Raw genomic sequence first — 18072 nt, 5'->3', positions numbered from 1 at the left:
CATCAATTTTATATATTGATAAAATTGTTGATCGAGTTAGTGTCACAAGTTAACTCGACACAAACTAAAGATTGATAACAACACCAAGATAAACAATTGTAGTATATTTAATATTCTTAATATGATGTATTTACGTGTTTAAATTTTGTTTTACTCACAATTTAATATATATTTTATTTTAATATCATACATATTTCATGTGTATTATTAATTAGCTTCAAACTATATATTTTAATTATTTATTATATGTTTTTTTAAACACTTTTCTATGTACTAAGTAGGTAGTTTCTACACACATATGTGTATGATAAAATTTTAGGATTGATAATGTCATTGATTGAGTTAGTGTCACAAGTTAATTTAATATCAACTCAAGAAAAATGACAATATTATGACAAGAATCAAAATGCATTTAATATTTTTAATCTGATATATTTACTTATTTAAATTTCTTTTACTCACAATTTAAAATTTTTTTATTTTAAATTTGTACCTATTACATATGCATTATTATTAGTTTTTAAAACTTTCATTTTATTATTTATTATATGTTATTTTTAAACACATGCGTGATTTCCATACTTTGAAGATATGATGAAAACTCTAGACCAATAAACCAAATGATTGGATTAAAAATAATTATTAATTAGTGAAAAAACACATAACATCTTTTTAAAATTTTATTTATTTGATATTTAAACATAAAATTAATTCATAATTATCTTTGCTTTGAATTTCACTCAAAAGAAAAAAAATCATCATATATAACTTTGTTTAATTTAGCATTAACAATATTTAAAAATTAATTGATTTTGAAAAGAATAATTATAACATATCCATATTTACCTTAATAATATCATAAATAAATTTTCAATTAATTTTGAAAAGTACCTAAATTTGTTAAAGATGTATTTCAATAAATTATAAAAAAAATTTAAAATGACATTTTAAAAACAAGAAATATTGCTATTATTAGTTTAATAATAATGAAACATTAATTTTCTTAAGAGTAAAAATAGTTACTATATATGATTTAAATTATGTTTTGGTCACCAATATTATCAATTTGTAACATTTTAATCATTGTGTTGTTGCTCAACATTAAAAATGTTACGGAAGCCTGACATGGGTGTCATCCACGACAATGCCACATAATTATATATATTTTTAACCTTTTTTTTTCTTTTTTACTTTATTTCTTCTCTCGTCTCTCCCTAATCCTTGTTCCTAGTTCTTGTTGAGTCTTCAACTAACGCAAACTAGCACCCAACTCTGAGCCATTGAGCACTTTAAACCATCAACATCAACATTCCAACTCACCCACTCGAACCAGCAACATCAAGCTCACACACAACACACTTTATTCCAACTCACCCTCTCTAAACACCAATAGCTCATTTTCCCCAAGCCTCACAATATTCATTGCTACCATCTACACCCCCCACGATTCAACATCACCACAGTTCACCATCATCATCTCTACCTCTCTTGACCCCACTACATAATGATGAATGTGTATGATTGAATACTTCTTCTTTACCAGATATAGGTTTATCTATATGAAAATCAGGTAAATGATACTGCTCTCCTCTATATGGTAAAAGGAACCCTTCATTTGGGGATATCTAGAATCAACAATAAAATAATTTTCTACTTGTCGTTAGATGATAATCATTCAATTAAAGAACTCATGCTTTTTATAAATAAATGAATGAATGAAATAATTTACCATCCGGTAGGTATGGAAGTTTGAGTCTTGGATCTCAAATTGCATCAAAGAATATTCTAGTGTCACACGTCGATCCTTCACATCCAGTTACTACAAATGTGACGCACATATTAAAATCACATACATCCATAACGCTCTAAGTTGGGACACTTTTTCTTCCGATGTAAAGAATTTGTTCATTTGGTGGAACAATTGCAAAGAACATGTGTAATGACCTGAATTTTACCATTACCGAAAAAATGTATTTTCAGGTCTCTGCTTCGAAAATAGATTCGTAAATATTTATTAAAAATATTTACGAAGTTAATCGAGTGGTTAATTAGAGTTTAATTAAGTGAATTAGCTTAAATTAAGGATAATTGGATAAAAGGATTAAATTGAATGAAGTGTGAAAGTTTAATTATAGAATAAAGAAAATTGAAAGGGCTAAATAAGTAAATAAGCCAAAAGAGTGCCAAGTGTATGACAAAAATAAATACAGTGTAATAAATATAATACACACATTTGTAATACATGTATGTATTTACTTATTATTTAAGTAAATATTAATGTATTTATTATTATTAAATTGATATTATATGATAAATAAATAAAAGTAAGACAAATGTGTGGTAATGATTGGGTACAAGTGTATTAATAAAATACATACACTTGTAATGCTTGTATTTAAGTGTTAATAGATATTTATTAGATGTTTGTATTTAAGTCTTCTTTTGGTGTTTTTGGTTTGGTTCGGTGTTGTGAAGTAGACTATGGAAGAGGAGTTAGCTAGTTTGAGTTTATTGGATGAAGAAGAAGTGGCGTTTTAGGAGGAAGAATGAGTGATCAATCAAAGCTTTCGATTGCTTTGGTGGGATGATGTTTAACGATGTTGTTGTTCACTTTTGTTTTTTTATATTTTTAATAAAACCTGAAAAAAATTTACATATAATAATATTTGAACTCATGTCACCAATATTTATGATTTTTTTACCACTTCAATACTTTTTTTAAAATTTTTATACATATCAAGATTATTACACAAATTGTTTCACTCACATACATGTGGTGGGATTTGAACTCATATCATTTGCAGTGATAGAACTTTAATTTTACCACTCAACTAAAGCTTTATTTCATTTTTATCATACTTTATTACCTTCATCAATTTTATATATTGATAAAATTGTTGATCGAGTTGGTGTCACAAGTTAACTCGACACAAACTAAAGATTGATAACAACACCAAGATAAACAATTGTAGTATATTTAATATTCTTAATATGATGTATTTACGTGTTTAAATTTTGTTTTACTCACAATTTAATATATATTTTATTTTAATATCATACATATTTCATGTGTATTATTAATTAGCTTCAAACTATATATTTTAATTATTTATTATATGTTTTTTAAACACTTTTCTATGTACTAAGTAGGTAGTTTCTACACACATATGTGTATGATAAAATTTTAGGATTGATAATGTCATTGATTGAGTTAGTGTCACAAGTTAATTTAATATCAACTCAAGAAAAATGACAATATTATGACAAGAATCAAAATGCATTTAATATTTTTAATCTGATATATTTACTTATTTAAATTTCTTTTACTCACAATTTAAAATTTTTTATTTTAAATTTGTACCTATTACATATGCATTATTATTAGTTTTTAAAACTTTCATTTTATTATTTATTATATGTTATTTTTAAACACATGCGTGATTTCCATACTTTGAAGATATGATGAAAACTCTAGACCAATAAACCAAATGATTGGATTAAAAATAATTATTAATTAGTGAAAAAACACATAACATCTTTTTAAAATTTTATTTATTTGATATTTAAACATAAAATTAATTCATAATTATCTTTGCTTTGAATTTCACTCAAAAGAAAAAAAATCATCATATATAACTTTGTTTAATTTAGCATTAACAATATTTAAAAATTAATTGATTTTGAAAAGAATAATTATAACATATCCATATTTACCTTAATAATATCATAAATAAATTTTCAATTAATTTTGAAAAGTACCTAAATTTGTTAAAGATGTATTTCAATAAATTATAAAAAAAATTTAAAATGACATTTTAAAAACAAGAAATATTGCTATTATTAGTTTAATAATAATGAAACATTAATTTTCTTAAGAGTAAAAATAGTTACTATATATGATTTAAATTATGTTTTGGTCACCAATATTATCAATTTGTAACATTTTAATCATTGTGTTGTTGCTCAACATTAAAAATGTTACGGAAGCTTCTACATGGGTGTCATCCACGACAATGCCACATAATTATATATATTTTTAACCTTTTTTTTCTTTTTACTTTATTTCTTCTCTCGTCTCTCCCTAATCCTTGTTCCTAGTTCTTGTTGAGTCTTCAACTAACGCAAACTAGCACCCAACTCTGAGCCATTGAGCACTTTAAACCATCAACATCAACATTCCAACTCACCCACTCGAACCAGCAACATCAAGCTCACACACAACACACTTTATTCCAACTCACCCTCTCTAAACACCAATAGCTCATTTTCCCAAGCCTCACAATATTCATTGCTACCATCTACACCCCCACGATTCAACATCACCACAGTTCACCATCATCATCTCTACCTCTCTTGACCCCACTACATAATGATGAATGTGTATGATTGAATACTTCTTCTTTACCAGATATAGGTTTATCTATATGAAAATCGTGTAAATGATAACGCTCTCCTCTATATGGTAAAAGGAACCCTTCATTTGGGGATATCTAGAATCAACAATAAAATAATTTTCTACTTGTCGTTAGATGATAATCATTCAATTAAAGAACTCATGCTTTTTATAAATAAATGAATGAATGAAATAATTTACCATCCGGTAGGTATGGAAGTTTGAGTCTTGGATCTCAAATTGCATCAAAGAATATTCTAGTGTCACACGTCGATCCTTCACATCCAGTTACTACAAATGTGACGCACATATTAAAATCACATACATCCATAACGTTCTAAGTTGGGACACTTTTTCTTCCGATGTAAAGAATTTGTTCATTTGGTGGAACAATTGCAGCAACATGTGTAATGACCTGAATTTTACCATTACCGAAAAAATGTATTTTCAGGTCTCTGTTTCTGAAAAATAGATTCGTAAATATTTATTAAAAATATTTACGAAGTTAATCGAGTGGTTAATTAGAGTTTAATTAAGTGAATTAGCTTAAATTAAGGATAATTGGATAAAAGGATTAAATTGAATGAAGTGTGAAAGTTTAATTATAGAATAAAGAAAATTGAAAGGGCTAAATAAGTAAATAAGCCAAAAAGAGTGCCAAGTGTATGACAAAAATAAATACAGTGTAATAAATATAATACACACATTTGTAATACATGTATGTATTTACTTATTATTTAAGTAAATATTAATGTATTTATTATTATTAAATTGATATTATATGATAAATAAATAAAAGTAAGACAAATGTGTGGTAATGATTGGGTACAAGTGTATTAATAAAATACATACACTTGTAATGCTTGTATTTAAGTGTTAATAGATATTTATTAGATGTTTGTATTTAAGTCTTCTTTTGGTGTTTTTGGTTTGGTTCGGGGTGTTGTGAAGTAGACTATGGAAGAGGAGTTAGCTAGTTTGAGTTTATTGGATGAAGAAGAAGTGGCGTTTTAGGAGGAAGAATGAGTGATCAATCAAAGCTTTCAGTTCTGTTTGGTGGGATGATGTTTAACAGACAGTGTTGTTCACTTTCCTTCCCTGTGTAATACCATGGCAGATCTCTGGCACCCCATTGGAGGGATTTGCATTACAGACCTTGGTAATAAACGTTATCTCTTCCAATTTTTTAACGAGGTTGACGTCCAAAGGGTAATCTCTGGTACACCGTGGTTCTTCAACAGTTATTTGCTAATTCTGCATCAAATTTAAAAAGGAGAAAACCCGTCAGTTTTTGTGTTAAACTCTTCTGAGTTCTGGGTTCAAATTCACGAATTGCCTGCAGGGCTAATGTCTGAATCTTTGGCTCAGCAATTTGGGGATTTTTTGGGGAAGTTTCTTGACTATGATACTTCCATTCTAGTTTTAGGTCCTAAGACTTATATGCGTATTCGTGTTAGTTTGAATGTTGCAGCCCTGTTGAAATGCAAAAAGAAGATTCAAGTGGGGGGAAATATTACTATTTATGCTCGTTTTAAATATGAAAAGTTAAGTTTGTTTTGCTTTATTTGTGGCAAGTTGGGGCATGGTGAGAGCTACTGTCCATTCCGGTTGAAAATTAAGCCATTAAAAATTGTGTATGGATGGGATTTATCTTTACGTGTGGTGCCACGGCGGCAGACAACGGTGGTGAGCAGGTGGTTGCGCGAAGCTGATGGATCACAATGTCATGTTGAGAATATGGGAAGTCCCAATCAAAGAAATAATTTTAATTGGGAGATTGATTCTGGACGGGATATAGGGAGAGATTTTGGGAAACATATGTCAAATCCCAATCTAATCCTATTAGGATCTAATCAACAGTATCTCACAAATGGAAATAAAAATAGGCGCAATTTGGGAAAAAGTACTTTGGCTATTGATGGGCTGGTAAATGGGCCTATAGAAATAATTGTGGAGGAGGAAAATGACCCAATAGCAGCTACAGAAGGAAAGAAACGACAGAGGATTGTGGCAAGTTCGTTTGCTCTTTTGGGCAATACTATGGAAGGTGGTTCTCTTGATTTAACGGCTAGCTCTGGTGAACAGAGCAGCCGATCACAATGAAAATCCTAAGCTGGAATGTCCGTGACTTGGGGAGGTCCCGAACTGTTAAAAGGCTCAAGAATAAGTTGAGAGCCGTTAATCCTCGGATTTTGTTTCTTATGGAAACAAAATTAAACTTTAAAAGGATGGAGATGGTTAGGATGAATTGCGGTTTTGAGAATGGGATTGATATTAGGGCAGTAGGGTCTCGAGGAGGAATTTCATTGGGATGGAAAGGAAACGCTTTGGTTAGTCTTAAAAGTTTTTCTTCTTTTCATATAGATGTTGAGATTCATAATAATAAATGTGGCGACACTTGGCGATTAACTGGGTTTTTTTGGGAATCTGGATGGAAGGTATAGAGGTACATCTTGGGACTTGTTTAGACAATTAAGCCATGACCAAGACACTCCATGGGTTGTTTTAGGGGACTTCAATGAGATTACAAATTCTTTTGAGAAGAAAGGTGGTCGTCTTAGATCAGAACGTCAGAAGAATGCTTTCCGAATGGCGCTGGAAGACTGCAGTCTTAATGATTTGGGCTATGTTGGTCGGTGGTATACATGAGAGAGAGGGAATTTCTCTAACATAAACATACGGGAGCGTTTGGATCATGGGGTTGCTACACTGAGTTGGATTAATAATTTCCCCAGTTTTCAAGTAGAACACTTTAGTCATTCCTTCTCTGATCATTGCCCTATTCTGTTGGATACAATGAAAAAGAGTGGGAATTGTCTATGTATCTCAGATAAAATGTTTCGGTTTGAGGCCAAGTGGTGCTTGGATAGTTCTTTCGAAGGACTGGTTAAAAGATTGTGGAATGATACTTCAGGCAGCATTCCGAAAAAGCTGAAGAGACTTGGTCATCAGCTTCAACGTTGGAGTACATCCAGATTTAAAGAGGATAGAAGAAATCGTGTGGAATTGGAAGACAGATTGGAATTCCTTTTTAATCAAAAACCCTCATAAAAGAATCTAGCGGAAATTACAGAGGTCCAATTGGGGCTTAATGTGGAGGCTGATAAGGAAGAACTATTTTAGGAGCAAAGAGCTCGTGTTAATTGGCTACAGAATGGAGATCGCAATACTAGCTATTTTCATAAAATAGCTATTCAACGCCAGTTCTATGGTCGTATTTTAGAGTTGGAAGATGGGAATGGTAGAAGGACTTCGTCGACTGAGGAGTTGTTAAATCTTGCTTCCGATTATTTTAAGAATCTTTTTTCGACTTTTGAGGTGGGCTCAGACGAGCATGTATTTGGACTAGTGGAGAAAAGAGTTACTGAGAGCATGAATGATACACTTTTCAAACAGTTTACTAAAGAGGATATTGGTGTGACAGTCAAGATGATGGCACCCTTGAAAGCACTGGTATGGATGGGTTTCCCACAATATTGTTTCAAATGTACTGGAATTTAATTGGGTCTGATATTTCCTCTTATTATTTATTTATTCTGAATGGAGAAACTGAAATAGCTGATATTAATAAGACCCGTATTGTGCTGATCCCAAGGTCGAAAAACCAAAAAAATTGTCACAATTTAGACCCATAAGCCTTTGTAATGTAATTTACAAAATTATCGTGAAGGTCTTGGTGAATCGTATGAGTAGTGTTTTGGGAGATTGCATTGATGAAGCTCAAGGGGCTTTTATCCCAAGAAGGCTTATATCGGATAATGTGTTAATTGCTTATGAGCTCCTTCATTCTCTCAAAATAAAGAAATATGGAAAAAAAAAAAAGGAATTTTGCGCTTAAACTCGATATAAGTAAAGCGTATGATCGTGTAGAATGGGATTTTTTGACAGGAATGATGACTCACCTAGGTTTTCATGCTAATTGGATTATTTTGATAATGAGATGTGTATGTTCTGTCTCATATTTGATGAGCCTTAACGGGTCTAATGGTGAGTGGTTTTTGCCTTCTAGAGGCCTAAAACAGGGTGATTCGCTCAGCCCTTATCTTTTTCTCATTTGTGCTGAGGGTTTTTCTACTCTCATTAGGGAAGCAAAGCACAAAGGACTGATGAGGGGTGCGTCGATTGGGAGGGAAAGATTGTCAATCAATCACCTGTTTTTTGCAGATGATTGTATACTCTTTGGAGATGCTTCTTGCGAAGGAGCTTGTGCGATTCGAGATGTCATTCATGAGTATGAAATGATTTCAGGGCAGCGTGTGAATTTTGATAAGTCCCTCATTTATTTTTGGGCTAATGTGGATTCAACTATCAGGGGAAACATTATCAATCTTTTAGGGGTTAGGTTGGCTGCAAGCCCAGAAAAGTACTTAGGCTTACCTATGATAGTTGGTCGGAATAAAAAGTGGGCTTTCTCCAATTTTGTTGACAGGTTCAGAAAACATGTGGAAATGTGGAGTTTGCGCTATCTCTCAATTGGGGGGAAGGAGGTTTTCATCAAATCAGTATTACAAGCCATTCCGCTTTATGTAATGCAATGCTTTCTTATGCCGAAATCGTTATGTCGGAAGCTGGAAGGCATAATGAACAAGTTTTGGTGGACAAATAACAAATTCGCGAAGGGTATTCATTGGAGTCCTTGGGATTTTTTATGTAGACCGAAATGTGTTGGTGGGATGGGTTTTAAAAATCTGTTTTTGTTTAATAAGGCGTTGTTAGATAAGCAGGTTTGGTGCATTTTTTCTCAGCCTAATTGTCTTTTAGCCAAAGTTTTAAAAGCTCGCTATTTTCCATCTTCAGACTTATTGTCAGCAAAAATTGGGTCTTACCCTTCATTTACCTGGAAAAGTATTTGCAGTGCCAGAGAGCTGATTGCAGAAGGGTTGGTGTGGCGTGTTGGTAGTGGTGCTCGAATTAACATATGGAACAACTCTTGGTTGCTTGGATATGAGAATAATAGAATATCAATTCAGAAGATTATGCCTAATTAGATGAATGTGAATCAGTTAATTGAGAGTGAGACCAATACCTGAGATAAGGAGTTAATACATAAAATAGTTAATGAAGACACGGGAAAACGTATTCTATCCATTCCCATTTCTGGAGCAAATACAAATGACATGTTGGTGTGGAAATATGAAGGTTCTGGGGAATACACTGTAAAAAGTGCGTATCCAGTCTTATCTATAGAGGTGTTATAGAATCATTCATCTACATCCCCTAATACTGATGGTTATAGGGATTTTTACAAATCTTTATGGAGTTTGAACATTCCTGCGAAAATTAAAATTCACATATGGAGGCTTATTAACAATCTATTGCCTCATTTCTGTAATCTAGCGCGGAGATCTTTAAGAGTTGATGTTGTCTGTCCGTTGTGTAAGGTAGATCAGGAAGATTCTGGGCATTTGATGTGGTCTTGTGATATTCTACAATCAGTTTGGACTTCTTTTCAAGTCAAACTGCAAGATTTTGGAGAGCTATCGTGTTACAAGCAACGTTTTATTAATACTTTTTCTACTGCGAATGATCAACAGAAGCAAGTCATGGCAATTTCTATATGGAGTCTTTGGTTTCGAAGGAATAAACTAGTGCATGAAGGGATTAAACTATTATTCCAGGAATTGTTGGGTTTCATCCGGGGTTATGGTCAAGATATTAGCCTTTTTCAAGAGAATATTCGTTCTTCTCTTAGATCTACAGTTAAAGAGAATTGGAGACCCCCAGATTTTGGAGTCATCAAACTAAATTTCGACGCGGCCTTTCAACATGCATCTCGTCTCGTTGTAACAGCAGTTATATCTAAAGACTCGGAAGGAGAAATAGTCGGGGGCAGAAACTTACCTGTTGACGGATGTGGGTGATGCTTGTTTGGCTCAAGCAAGAGCATGCATGAGGGCACTATTGTTTACGGATATAAGGGGTTTTCGGCGTTTAATCATTGAAGGGGACTCTTTAACAGTCATTAAGAGCATTCAGAAAAAGGAGAAAGACAAATCAATTCTTCGGCCAATAACATCTCAAATTAATTTTCTGGAAGCAAATTTTGATCATGTAACTTACACTTTTGTACCCCGATTTGGAAATAGGACGGCTCACACGTTGGCGATGGAAGGAAGGCGAAGACAGGTTTTTAGTGTCTGGGCAGATGGAGTACCAGGTTCTGTGGAGGAAATGGCGATGATGGATCGTCAGAGGCACCATGGTTCCTTTTGATTTTGCTTTGAATTTGGTGCAAGTTCACCGTTTCTCCAGGTATGGATTCAAAGCTTCGTTTTCTTCTCTTTCTAAGCTTGGGATTTTCTTTTGGAGAAGTGAAACGTTTGGTGGCTGATATTTGGCTCTGCGTTTAGGGGCTTTTCCTCTAGCTTAAGGTGGTTTTCTTTTTCTGTTTGGTTTTGGTAGTTTTTAGATGTGATTATTACTCTACAGCTGGGTTGGTTTTGTTTTGTTGTTTGATGTTCTGTTTTGATTGTGACTTTTCATTTTTATGCCTTGAGTCACGTTTTAATAAATATCAGTCAGGATTTGATTCAAAAAAAAGTATTAATAGATATCTATTATTTATAAAAGTTATTTATTAATTAAATACTTATATTATAAGATTTTATGTGAAAAATAAATAAAAGTTGACAAATGTATGGTGCATATGGTGACATGTGTAATACTAATATACATACAATTGTAAAATACATGTATATTTACTTATTATATAAGTATATTATTAAATTATATATTAGTATTAAGTAAAAGATATTTATATAATGAATAGATTAAAGAAAGACAAATGTAATAATATATGTGTATACAAATGTAAAATAGAGATTGGATATTAAATAGATATTTTATTATAGCTATTATTAAGTTATTATAATATATATATATATATAAATTAAAAGGAATAAAAAGAAAAGAATAGAAAAGAAAGAATGAATGAAACGAAATAGAGAGCAGGGAAAAGAAAGAAGGAAGGAAAAAGGGGAAAATTGAGATTTCAAGGCTTGGAAGTTAAATTGCTAACGTTGTCTCGGGAAATCTTGGCTAAGCAAGGAAAAATGGCAAAGGCAACGGGAGTTAGCTCGAGAAAATACGGTTTGTATTTTTATAATCTGAACTTAATACTTAAATTGTTTGATTTATTATTTAATATATATTTATAATAGGTGTTTTGAGATGATTATTTGAATTGGATTGGATATTAATTATATTGAATTAATTTATGAATACATGTGAATGTTTGAATTGAAATGAATATCGATGTGAAAATTGAATAATAAATATTTGTTATATTGGAAAATATATGTAGTTGGAAGTGTGATGAAATTGATAGAAAATTGTGATTATTGTGAAATTGAATATTTATTAGTAAAAAGTGAATGGAATTATATTGAATTGAAAAATATAGTTAATTAATTAAAATATGAATTAATTGAAAACGGAAAGTGAATTAAATACCTATTAACTAGTCGGGCTAGTCGGATATAGTTGGCATGCCATAGGATATGGAAGAGAACGGGTTTTGTTGGCTTCTCGATCGAGCACTTATGTGCCGACTCATCTTATCTTATTCTTCATTATCATTATCGATTCGGCACTTTATGTGTCGATATTGTTCTCATTCAATTCATTATTATTTCAATTTGTTCGATGGCGTACTCGATTACCGTGCGTTCTTGTTCGATTTGTTCCGATGAGGTACTCTGTGTACCGTATTGTTACTGTTACTATTCCGGATTTGGCCGATGAGGCACTATGTGCAGTACTAGTGTGTTGGTTGGATCCGTGTATTCGTCTAGGTCTGAGTCATGTTAATAGGGGTAAATAAAGGAATTGGAAAGATCGACTTTTACTGAATAATTTAATTGTTACTGTATATTTGATTTTTACTGAATAATTGACTGTTACTGGATAACCGATCAATTGATTGATACTGAATAACTGACTATTACTAAATAAATAATTGTTCTGATTGACTGATCGTTAATGAATATTACTGATTGATTAATTGCTATTGAAAAATAATAAATGATTTTGAATTTAAAGTAGACCAAAACATTGGTTGGAAAGTGAATGTTTGAATACTCGTTGAGTTTGAATAGTTCAATATATATAAATTAATATGTTTTATAATTGTTTAAGTGTTCGATTATAGAAATACCATCGAGTGTATACTCAACAGACGGTTTGTTTCGTCATGCAGATTAAGTTAAGGCTAGATCATTGAATCAGCATCCCAGGTCGATCCCGAATTCGATGAGGTAAAGCATGTTGAGTATTGGTAATGACATGTACCTAGGATGTCTTATGAGAGTCATTTAGGTTGTGAAAGTATTGATAAAATAAGTAAATTATGATTGGCAATGGTATATAGTATGAATTTGAAATTTGAAAGAAAAATTCGTAGTAATTCTCATTTAGTCCCGAATTGATTTTACTGTTCATATTGGACCGCGAGAGCCCATTAAAGGGACGTCATCTTAAAATTATGATGAGTTTGAACGTTTATATTTAATTAATGTTTATATTGTACTGTACTGATTGGTAATGTCTTATAACTCTGTTCCAGCGACGGTATGGGGTTAGGGGTCGTTACAACACGCGTACCATCAATTGCACCTATGCAATCCTAAATAAATAATCATATTTAGTACACACATATTCAATAATAAGTATATTAAAATATAAAATGATACTCTTAATATGTTACCTTAAAATGCGGCATGTATCTTGAATCATTGCGTATTTGTTCAAGTATTGTGCTAAAAGTGTAATCATTTGGTATAATTTTATCAATAGTTAACTTTGAAACTTTCCTAATGATAATTGCAAAGTATTGACTTATAGTGGATCTAAACCTTTGAAATCTCTTGACATTGAGAAATTTTTGCACCAACACCCAACATATGCAAAAAGATATCCAATATTTCAAGAGAAGAAATATTTCTTGAACTTTGCAAATCATATAGTGTTTCTAAAACTCTCAACAAGCTTCTAAATACGATTGAGGGCATTCTAAAATTAATCATGCAATGAGATTCATGACCATTAAGGACCTCTCGAACCCATGCATCATCTGAATGCTTTGAATTCATGCATGATTGTTTCAATAAATATTTTTCACAATATCATTGAGCAATAGATGTTGCAACACTAAATAACCTATTAAAACTTTCCAGACGTTGTAAAATCTCACTCCTTTCATCATCATTTCTATTACCATTGGAATTATTGTCCCTACTATTCATACTCATTCCTTATGAAAATACATTCTAAGGTCACAAAATTTTAAAAAGATAGAAATGATAAATATGAATCATTGTACAAAAGTAAACAAAGGAAGCAAATATACAACCCTTGTCGAACAAAAGTAAGCAAACATGCAACCATTATTAAATATCATCAAAGATAGGTGACACTTAATATTGGATTTAGTATTCTAAGTATAGTATTTTCGTCTATATATACTTATATTTTTTTGAATAGATTGGTTTAATAAAATTATTCATGAATTACATTAATACCCTTTGTATACTGTTCTCAATGATTTTTGTATGTAAAACAAAATGGAAGCAAATATTAGCTTACTGATTATTTAATATTAACTAATACTAAACAGTATTACGTAATCAGATCGTAATACAGAACGTCAACTTATATTAGTAGACAACTTCTATTAGAAGGCGAACCTAAACATGTCCTTAGTTTAACCGAAAATGAGCAAATCGATTGAAAGATTAATATGTCGTCTATCAAGTCTAATTAATGAAATACTTTGTCTTGGGCATCAGAGCGAATGACTCCCAAAAGATAGAGATATAAATATGACCGACTGGATTACAGCACATCGGATAATATCCAACTAGAATAAATCTTGAATCTATTTATAGATTTATTAACTTGTGATGTTTATTGTGTGACCTATATTGAATAAAGCTATACTTAAATAAAGGCTTAGACTACTTTACTTTATACTTGAGTAGATAAAAGTAAAATTGTAATTTTCTCACCTCAAATAATCAAAGTCAACCGCCAGTGCACTTGATATTAGCTTCTTTGAGTTAATAAAAATGCTTTTAGCTGAAAAAGCAATCTATTTGGGATTGCTTCAACAGTCTAAAAATACTTAGTGCGAATTTAGCATTTTTAAAAATTGTTTTTAAAAAGTGTTGTAAAAAATAATTTTAAAATATTTAGTATTGCTGTTAAAAAGTATTTTGATAAATAAAATGTTTATTTTAGATATTATATTATAAAATAATAAATATATATTTAAATAATATTAAAATTAATTAATATTATAATATCTTAATAAGAATATAAAAATAATTTATTGTTAATATTTTAATATATAAAATATTAATTTTAAATATTTTTAAGTAATTAATATTAATTATTTATAAAATTTAATTGAATATATAATTATATTTTAAATAATAAAATATGATCAATAAAATTTTAAACATGTAATAATATTATATATAAAATAAATTTTAATAAAAAATAATTACATATACCATATAAATATTATATAAAATGAGCTAAAATTATCATTTCTTCCTTAAAAACACTTTTATAAAAACAAAACCTAAAAAAATTACTTTTACTTTTGAATTACTTTAGTATTATTTCTGGCTTCCAAAAAGCTTTTAACCCTCAAAAAAAGTAATACTAAACAAATCCTTTCCATATCTTTTAAATGCATTTTCGAACAAATCCTCTCTATCCCATTTGGCTGGATAAACACTTCTTGAAAGTGCTTTTGGTAGCAAAATCAACTTGTTTGGGATTGATTATGAAGTTTAGAAGTGGTTTTAGAACCAACCTGCCAATGCCGAACCGCCCCTAACTTGTTTGGGTCAACCCATCAACTCATTTCTTCCTAAATTTACAGTAGCGGATTGGCCACTGCCGACGCACTCTCGAAGCTAAGATGCTGGTAAACCGATTGTTATGGAAGCATCATCAATGGAATAAAACGGTAGTTGCAGTTTCATCTAAAGCCTTATTCGCTCAGGTTACTACTAATAGACCGAGATGGATGAGTACGGTAATGAGCTTTGGGGACGGAAGCCAGGGGGCGTTGGGTCTACCCGATTCAGTGACCGGTCCCAGAGGCGATGCTTACGAGCCCACCCGGGTCCTCGGTCTCCCTTCCGATATCACCAGCATCAGCGCTGGCCATTATCACTCACTCGCTATTGATTCCCGTGGTGGACTCTGGGCTTGGGGCCGCAACCAGGAATCCCAGCTGGGTCGTGATCCACTTGCCCCGAGGTCAGTTCTATAGAATGTTGATTTACTTTGTTATTAGTTGAGCGATGTTGTGATACATTGAATAACTTCACCCAATTATTGCTGGTCCTGGATTTTCTTATGAATAAAACCTAGTTGTTTTGGCATAGTTAGTCATATGTGGAAGTGTTATTATTGGTGAACATTGAATCTAATGACTTACCCTAATGCGAAATGGGTAACTGTTGAATGTGAGCAGAGATTCTTGGAATGATCCAAAGAGAGTGGAAGGGTTGGATTATGTGAACGTTTGTGCTGCTTTTGCTTCTGGTGTTATTTCTGCTGCCATTGACAGTGATGGTTCTGTGTGGGTATGGGGGAAGTCTAAGCGGGGACAGCTTGGTCTTGGAAAGGGTATCATCGAGACCGTAGTACCTCGCAGAGTTGAAGCACTTGCAGGAGAAAAGATAGTCAAGGTGGGCTTTCTAAATTCTTAAGGTAGATTAATCTAGCTCCTAACTTCCTTGCAATTTTTGCTAGTATGCTTGAGCTTGAGCTAATGTATATCATCCAATTAGAAGGAAATTCCATGGTTGCATTTTCTTTGACAGGTTTCATTTGGTTGGGGGCATGCTCTTGCACAGACAGAGGATGGGAAGTTGTTAGGTTGGGGTTATTCAGCCGATGGTAGGATCGGAAATGTGGGGGAAGCTTTAGAGGCATCTCCTCTGGACTCAAATGCGAATATATCGATGAATGACAAACGGTTTTCAGGTTCAGGATTGGATGCTGCCAAGCTGATGGTTTTAGAAGGAATGGAGAAAGAGAAAGACATGCCAATCATTTGGGAACCTCGATTGGTCGAAGAACTGCAAGGAGTTGAAGTCAGAGACATTGCTTGCGGGCTTGATCATTCTTTGGTTCTTTGCTGTAAGTTACAATTTGTGTAGATTCTATGATTGAGCATGTGGGGTTGCTGGCATATGCATCTTTGTTAATCTTGAGTATCAAATTTCAGGTAATGGTACTTTATTGAGCTCTGGAAGCAATGTATATGGTCAGCTGGGGAGAACCAAACTGGACCTCAGATTGTTACCTGTTGATCTAACCGCCCATCCTGTGTCTATTGCATCAGGTCTTGGTCATTCCTTGGCAATCTGTGAGGTGCCATCTTCGGATGTTGAAGGTGGTGGAATGAGCATTTTCTCATGGGGATGGAACCAATGCTCACAATTAGGTAGAGAAGGACCGGAGAATTTCCCATCAATGATTGAGGGATGGGAAGGGGAAACACCTGTATCAGTGTCAGGAGGGCGGGTGCATTCTACTGCTCTGACATCTCATGGCGAGTTATGGGTTTGGGGCTGTGGTAAGAGTGGCCGTCTTGGGTTAGGAAGCTCCAGCGATGAAGCCGAGCCAACCTTGCTTGATTGTTTGGAAGATTTCAAAGTTCTACAAGCAGTGTCAGGTTTTGATCATAACCTGGTTTTGATGGATGAATGATTACATTGTTAGAACAAAACAGGTAATGGTGAAATAATAATCTCGATGAATTTCCGACGTCAGAGTTTCATGATCTCAATTGTTAAATCCCAAGTTCGTCTGCTTGAGTCTAAGGTCTAGAGTCAAGTTTATTTGCTGTACTTTTCTAATGGCTAGGTTTCTGATGAATTAATTGAGCTTACTTAGCTGGTATGATCTATTATTCGAGTGAGTGTTGAGTCTGCGAATCTATCTAATAGATTAATACATGTATAATTTTATTTCATATATTTGGAGATGATACTTCGAATATGAATTATTTGATTTCTTTTAATTTTTCATATATTTAAAAATTACAATGTTTTGGTGAAAGGATTAAAAAACTTGACAAAATGTTATTTTAATCTTTAAGAAAAAGTGGTTCTAATTGAGTTTTGAGTAATAGAAAAAGAAAAAAAACAATGATCCCTTTAGTTAATAAAAATGATCGAATGCTTGGTTTGATGGTTATCTGACGTGGCTGGGGGATATTTAACAAAAATATTAATTGTTAAAAATTTAAAAATCTTAAAACTAATAAAATGGGCATATTGAATCGATAACTAAAATTTTATATTATTTAAAGGATAATTATTATTTGAATAAATTTTAAAAATAACTATTTAGTACATTAGTGTGGGAGTTTTTTAACTTCGTAAATAAAATTAAGAAGACACAATGTATCCTTAATTGATAATTAAAAATAAATAATACATAAATGAGACACATGAATATCTTTTAATTGTGACTGTGGAATTAAAAATCTTGTGGCTGGTGTATAAAATAATATTTATTTAAATTAAAAATATTTTTAATAAATTATTTTTAATATTATTTCAAAATTAAAATAATTATTTTCACCAAAAAATTAAAATAATTTTGTAATTTTATGAGTAATATTTTATAGGTGAAACATCTTAAAATTAAAA

At 31.9% G+C, this 18072-nt stretch overlaps 1 protein-coding gene across 2 annotated transcripts; it reads left to right on the top strand.

Annotated features, from left to right (window-relative positions):
* Window positions 1–15041: 15041 nt before the first annotated feature.
* On the top strand, window positions 15042–17457 carry LOC108470740 (ultraviolet-B receptor UVR8). Of its 2 annotated transcripts, none has more exons than XM_017772184.2 (4): window positions 15042–15664; window positions 15882–16098; window positions 16234–16552; window positions 16641–17457. In XM_017772184.2, the coding sequence occupies exons 1-4, from the start codon at window positions 15321–15323 to the stop codon at window positions 17123–17125; spliced, it is 1365 nt and encodes a 454-aa protein (XP_017627673.1). In that variant the 5' UTR covers window positions 15042–15320; the 3' UTR covers window positions 17126–17457. The 2 variants fall into 2 exon arrangements, with proteins under 2 accessions (XP_017627673.1, XP_052876779.1); XM_053020819.1 differs by having other exon boundaries at window positions 15043–15664; window positions 16758–17457.
* The last annotated feature ends 615 nt before the right edge of the window (window positions 17458–18072 follow it).

This window comes from Gossypium arboreum, chromosome 11 (genome assembly GCF_025698485.1).
Source record: "Gossypium arboreum isolate Shixiya-1 chromosome 11, ASM2569848v2, whole genome shotgun sequence".
In the NCBI taxonomy this organism is placed as follows: domain Eukaryota; kingdom Viridiplantae; phylum Streptophyta; class Magnoliopsida; order Malvales; family Malvaceae; genus Gossypium; species Gossypium arboreum.
Note: the sequence above shows the minus strand (reverse complement) of the source record. Positions and strands in the feature narration are given on the sequence as shown.

Excerpts from the sequence above, each read along its gene's own strand:
- LOC108470740 (XM_017772184.2), top strand. The coding sequence starts at position 15,321 with ATGCTGGTAAACCGATTGTTATGGAAGCATCATCAATGGAATAAAACG. Across the intron at positions 15,665-15,881 it reads CGTGATCCACTTGCCCCGAG|AGATTCTTGGAATGATCCAA; the intron begins GTCAGTTCTATA and ends GAATGTGAGCAG. Across the intron at positions 16,553-16,640 it reads TCATTCTTTGGTTCTTTGCT|GTAATGGTACTTTATTGAGC; the intron begins GTAAGTTACAAT and ends ATCAAATTTCAG.